Source organism: Nanorana parkeri, unplaced genomic scaffold (assembly GCF_000935625.1).
Source record: "Nanorana parkeri isolate BGI_ZX_2015 unplaced genomic scaffold, ASM93562v1 scaffold1212, whole genome shotgun sequence".
Lineage (NCBI taxonomy): Eukaryota > Metazoa > Chordata > Amphibia > Anura > Dicroglossidae > Nanorana > Nanorana parkeri.
In genome coordinates, this window is record NW_017307480.1 from 519,617 (window position 1) to 526,394 (window position 6,778).

General features: G+C 48.2%; 1 protein-coding gene across 1 annotated transcript in view; it reads right to left on the reverse strand.

Annotated features, from left to right (window-relative positions):
• The window catches only part of STXBP2 (syntaxin binding protein 2), a 30,039-nt gene extending 23,564 nt beyond the window's left edge, over nt 1-6,475 (reverse strand). The window contains exons 1-3 of the mRNA XM_018568577.1: nt 6,394-6,475; nt 5,012-5,115; nt 144-292 (exon numbers count right to left, since the gene is read on the reverse strand). Of these exons, the coding sequence (XP_018424079.1) occupies nt 144-292; nt 5,012-5,115; nt 6,394-6,445 (305 nt within the window). The 5' untranslated portion in view covers nt 6,446-6,475. The remainder of the gene's footprint in view (nt 1-143; nt 293-5,011; nt 5,116-6,393) is intronic.
• Nucleotides 6,476-6,778: the final 303 nt, after the last annotated feature.

The following is a 6,778-nucleotide window of genomic DNA, read 5'->3' on the forward strand; positions in this document are numbered from 1 at the left end:
ATTTGCATCCACTCCGTGCACCAACATGCACACCAATTAGAAGGGGTACCCTCATGTCTTCCATAGAGACCCGTTCACAATTTTAATTGAATTGGGACTTCCAACCTCCACTTCCATTAAAACAGAGAGTTGCGGGTGCTTACTTGCGGTATCGGACTGATGGGTACTCCTTCAGGGTCTCACATAAGGTGGCAATCTGTTCTGCCAGGGACTCCAGGCACTTCTCCCGAACTTCCTTCTCCATCTTGCTGAAGAGAGTGTGAAAGGAGTCCTGTGCATCTAAGCTGAAGACCTATATAAGCAAGGAACGACAGAAGCCCCACATTACTATACATAGGGGATGGCGACAAAGGCGGCTGAAAACAATTAAAAGACTCATGCAGCTTTTTCAATAAACACGGCACAGTGCAAAGCAGATCAACCCATAGAAACCAATCAGAATTAACTTTACTAAAAGCTAAAACACTGGATTCTGATTGCTAGGGGCCTTACTCTACTCTTCATTTTACCAAATAATTCCAACAGACGAATGTGTAAAGTCCCATAATCCATAGTAAATATTGCCTTTCATGGTTCTAAGTGATCCCCATATTCGGTGCCAAGGCGAAGTCTAGTGTCCAGATCTAGAAGACGCTTTCATGTTTTCTGCAGGTCAATTGGGCTGAATTTAGCAGTGTCAGTATGTGTGTGTGTGTGTATATATATATATATATATATGTATGTATGTATGTGTATGTATGTGTATGTATGTATGTGTGTGTATGCATGTATGTGTGTGTATGCATGTATGTGTGTGTATGCATGTATGTGTGTGTATGCATGTATGTGTGTGTATGCATGTATGTGAGTGTATGCATGTATGTGTGTGTATGCATGTATGTGTGTGTATGCATGTATGTGTGTGTATGCATGTATGTGTGTATGCATGTATGTGTGTATGCATGTATGTGTGTATGCATGTATGTGTGTATGCATGTAATTGGAACACCTGAATCACATGATTTGGAGGGGGAGGGGTGTCCCAATACTTTTGGCAATATAGTGTGTTTTATTACATTGTATGAATACTTGAAATCAGCTACATTTGCAGCCAACTTGCTTAACTAGTTGACATCCGCGTGTTACAGCCCCTTCCCATCCCGGCCATTTTTCAGTATTCAGCGCTGCGGTACTTTGACTGACGTTTATTCCGTCATGCAACGCTGTGCTGAAATTAATTTGATACCATTTTTTAGTGACAGATAGAGTTTTCCTTTGACGGTATTTATTCACCACTGGGAAGGTTTTTTTTTATTTTTTACTATATTAAGGAAAAATTACCGAAATGTAAAATAAAAATGTTATCGAATGATTTGGAGGGGTGTCCCAATACTTTTGGCAATATAGTGTATATATACACACATACATATATGCACAAACACACACTACATACACTTATAAATAAATTCAATATTTGTTTTACTAATACTGTATTATATTTGACAATAACAGTATGAAAGAGAGGCACAATACCGTCTTCAGGCTTCGGTGGCACCTCTAGGCTGAAGGTTGTACGTGAAAGAAACCCTCCAGCCTCAGAATCACAGCTAGTGATCACATAATTGGGAATCACTCTGATTGGTTCCCTTATGATTAGTGGAGACCAGGTCAGTGTCAAGGTGCCCATACACTGCACGATTCTCGTACGAGAATCGCGGGAAATCCCGCGATCGTACAAGAATCAGTGTGAACGAAGACGTGCGACCGTTTCTTACTGTACGGTCGCACGTCTTTTGTCTAAGGAGCATGTTAGAAAACCAGCCGAGAATCGTACGATTTTCGGCTGGTTAGAACGGTGCTCGGGAGACAAATGCCGAACGGGCCGGTGTGCGCACGCTGCCCGTTCAGCATTGCAGTCATCGGAAGCCCGCCCCTCAGGGGGGCGGGCTTGCGATGATCGAGAGTGCGATCTGCCTGTCCAAGATGGGCAGATCGTAAGTTTTTTTAATCACTTTACAACCATCGCAAGACTAAGGTCTTGCGATGGTTGTACAGTGTATGGCCACCTTTAGTCTGGGCCAACGGCTAGCAGCTGTGTGCAGTGTTGTTCTGTTGTTAGGTGTTACACAACTACTAAAAAAAATAGGATTTTGGTACTCACCGTAAAATCCTTTTCTCTCCGTTCATTGAAGGACACAGGGAACAGATCGGAGATCATGTACTGTAGGGTAATATCGCCACCTGCAGGAGAAGGACGCTAGGCACAAAACTAAAGACCAATTACAGCCTAGGGGCGGCCCCTGCAGAATGGGCCGTAACAGAAAAAGGAGGCTCACGCCCCTTAATAGCATACGCCTGAGAGACCGTGTCGCGAATCCATCGAGAGATGGTGGCCGACGAGGCAGCCCGGCCCTTCCGAGGGCCATCTGCAACGACAAACAGGGAATCCGATTCCCGAAACGCAGCCGTAGCACTCAGATAAACACGGATGGCGCGGACCACGTCCAGACAGTGCAGCGCCTTCTCCTTCCTGTGGACGGGCTTCGGACACAAGGAAGGCAGGACAATGTCCTCATTGAGATGGAAAGCCGAAACTACCTTCGGCAGGAAAGACGGCCGAGGCCGTAGAACTACCTTGTCCCGAAGCCGGACCAGCAACGGGGAGGAGCAAGAGAGGGCCGGCAATTCCGAAACCCTGCGGATCGAGGTGACCGCCACCAAAAAGGCTACTTTTTGAGATAGAGTCAGAATTGGAATGTCACGCAGAGGTTCAAATGGAGATTCCTGCAACACAGAGTACCAGATTCAAATCCCACGGCGGCAACGGGGAGCGAACAGGGGGAACGATACGTGTAACCCCCGCACAAAAGTGCAAATGAAGGCGTTGGAAGCTATCGGCCGTTGAAAAACGACCGCCAAGGCCGAAATCTGGCCCTTGATCGTACTCAAGGCCAAACCCTGATCCACACCCCGCTGTAAAAAGGCGAGGATCCTGGCAACGGAAAAGAAACGAGGCGGAAATCCCACCGACTCACACTAGGCAAAATAAGCCTTCCACGTTCGATGGTAAATCCGTCGTGACACAGGCTTGCGAGCCCGCAACATCGTAGAGATAACCGCACCCGAGAGACCACGATCCCTCAACAACAGAGGGCGGAGGCGGCCGAAAAAGCCGCTTGTGAGAAAAGGAAGGACCAGGCTTCCGCCGCTGTTCCCTAGGCTTTTTTGACTGAGGCAGGAAGGTACTCTTACCGCCCTTCAGATCCTTAATGATTTCATCCAAGGTAGTCCCAAACAGACGCTCCCCCGTAAAGGGGAGCTCCGTCAGAGCCTTCTTGGAAGCCTGGTCAGCCGACCAGCATTTAAGCCAGAGGAGGCGCCGAAGGGTCACCGCCGACACAGACAGTTTGGAAACTAACGGTGCCGCATCTAAGGCCGAATTACACAGGTATTGCAGACCCTGCACCACCTGTTCCGTTAGGTCGACATAAGCAGGAGACACGTTTTCCTCTGCAAGACCCTGACGCAGCATCTTCATCCACTCCGTCAAGGTCTGGGAGACCAGGGCCGAAGCCAACACGGGGCGCAACAGAGCCCCGGAAACTGAGTACATAGTACGCGCCACCGCCTCCGCCTTCCTATCCGTGGGATCCCGAAAGGAAGGCGAATTTTCCACCAGGATGACCGTAGCCTTGTTCAGGCGGGAAACCGGCGGATCCACCGCGGGGGGAGTAGACCACTTAGACAGGAAGGACTCCTCAAAAAGGGATAACGTACCGAGAAGCGTTTGGGAACGGAAAACGACTTGCTCGGGCGCTTCCACTCCTTGCAGACAAAGTCATCAAAAAAAGGAACGTAAGGGAAAACCTTAGTAGAACGCCTACTCCTGTGCGTCCGAAAAGGAACCGGCGGGAGCGCCGAAGAGCTCGGTGTCTCCTCAATTTTAAGCGTTTCCCGCACAGCGCGAACCAAGGCAGCGAGCAATTCGCGCTCCTGGACCATAAGGGCGGTCCCTGACTCGTCGTCACTACCAGACTCCGCCAGGGAGGAGTCCCCCAGGTCGGGCTGTGCGGTCGCCGCAAAAATTTCCCCCTCTTCCTCAGAATCCCCAGAAAGGACCATAGGAACCGGCAAAGCGCGCTTCCGTGGAGGGCGCTGCGTCAGTGCGCGCTCCATACGGGACACAAAACTGTCCATGGTGGAGGAAAAAGCCTCCAAGGACAACATAGTGCCAGCGGACCCCCCCAAAGACCCCGCAGGCACCAAGGGAGAGGGGCGCAGAAGCCCAGGCTGCGCAAAGGGGGATGCGGGAGAGGTCCCTGAAGAGAGGCCGCTGCCCTCACAGGGTACTGCGGTCAGTTTGTCCCCACAATCCATGTCCCCGGCAAATAAAAGAATTGTTAGCTCCTTACTCCTGACGCTAGGCAAAAAACTGGAGACTTGTCAGCAGGTTAGGGGGTTTTGGCCACCGGCAGGGGCCGCCCCTAGGCTGTAATTGGTCTTTAGTTTTGTGCCTAGCGTCCTTCTCCTGCAGGTGGCGATATTACCCTACAGTACATGATCTCCGATCTGTTCCCTGTGTCCTTCAATGAACGGGAGAGAAAGTAATCACATTGCATGACAGTGCTAGAAAAGCACCAAAAATAAATGTTGGGAGAAATTTCAGGTATAAAAATTCCACTTTACTGAATAAGGATAAAATAAATGCCAACATGTTTCAGGGGTTGGGAAGTGTCTCCCTTCATCTCGGCTGTTTACAACAGCTTGAGTAGGTAGAGCGACACAGCATGCTGGTAAAAAAGGCAAGCAGAGTGACTCCTCACCAACGGGAAAAAGAACGCTGGCTCCACTTTAGCATGCCATACAAGTCCAGTGGAAGATTATAATAGGCTCTGATGCTCGGAGTGGATGTCTTACTGCCTGCTGTTCTGAATACACCTGGCTGCCCATGATCAGCTTTCCTGGACACTCAGCTCCCGTCAGATTAAAACACATTCATTACCAAAAAGCACAAAATAAACATAAAACTCACCTGGGACTCATATGGTAGGAAGGCCAAGTTGATTTCTTTTATTGTTTTGATCTTTTTGGGGACCCTGGATCTACCCAGCTCATTGAACAATGCCTCGGGGCAAGCTGTGGAAGACAAACACACACATTGCTTAAACTCTGCAAACCTCATTTATCTTTATATACTTGGACACCAAATCTTCCAAGTACCACGGTATAGTCAAGACATTTCCCGCACTCTCCATGTGGAGTGTATTCCGGAACGGCTACAGCCGAGTGGCAGCAGACTGACCTAAGAGAGATTATTTCCTTCTTTCACTTTTCCCCTTATGAGATATCAGACTCAGAGACCTTCCAGCCTCAGGAGGACAGGACGGTGATATCATGAAGTATACACTGAGTGGCCAGATTATTATATACACTGAGTGGCCAGATTATTATATACACTGAGTGGCCAGATTATAATGACCACCTGACGTTTGTAGGCAAATTAGCTATAATTTGGCGCTGAAGTTGCTAGAGGGCCAGACCATTATAAATAGGGAAGCAGGTTGGTTACCACGACAGTAGAAGTGATTTGTTTCTGAAGATACGGGGAAACAACGCGATTTAACAGCCTTTGAACGTGGGATGATTGTTGGCGCTCTGAGCCATGGAGCGAGTATCAGCAAAACAGCAGAATTCGTTAAATGTTCAAGAGGGGCTCATTGTTAAATTGTTTGAAGACCGGACTGTCAGCCGAAAATCTGGGTCTGAACGTGCGAATTGTGGCCGTCAGCGACTAGTCAATGTTAGGGCAGAATGGAGAGTGGCAAGGGGAAGGGCAACAGTGCAGTGTCAGATTCCTCGCATCACCTTTCACCATCTCGTGGAGTCACGAGGCGGCCCAACTAAGTACTGATGGGGTGCTCATAATAATCTGGCCACTCAGTGTATACAGTAGATACCTTTACTGGAAGGAACCTATGAATGATTAGTGACCCATTACTGCAGGTTAAAAGCTGTACCCCAGGCAAGAAATTCACATACAAATGAATGTACCCCAGACAAACGCGCATTTCCGAGGGCTACCTGGCTTTATCCCAATGGATACGGGCGGCAAATTCTCCCCCCCCAAAGAAGCTCCTGTACTTCTTTGGCCGCAGGGCGTTTTGTAGCGCCTTCATACGGCCTGTAATACGCCCAGGTGTGAACCATACCCATAGGAAATAATGGGATTTCGGTGTTTGAGCGTTTTGCAGAGCGTAGGAACGTGCTACAACACGCCCAGGTGTGAACCGGGCCTAAATCTCAGGACTGCATGGACAGAAACACAGATCCTTTGACAGGTCAACAACTCCCATTCATGGAGTTCAGCTTTAATAAGCCATTAAGCGAGCCTCAGAAGCCCATGCCAGTACTTACTGTCTGTGAAGAATATATGAACCGCTTTATACATGGGGGCGTCTAAGTCCATGAAGTCAGATATGAGGGCCCGGACAGACTACGGAAGGATAAACAAAAATAAATATATAAAACACACAAATAGCAATAAAAGTCAAATAAAAGGCATTTCAGCGGATTCATTAAAACACAATGGGGGGAATTCATCAAAACTGGAGCAGACAACATCTGGAGCAGTTGCCCAGGGCATCCAATCAGCTTCTCTCTTCAGTTTGCTTAGGTAAGTTCCCCTCTACAGTATGTGGCTTGAACAGCGACATATCACATGATCTGAAAAATACTAGAGAAGAACACAATACGACCAGAGAACGTTGACCGATTCCCTTAATATCTCTGTAGATCTCAA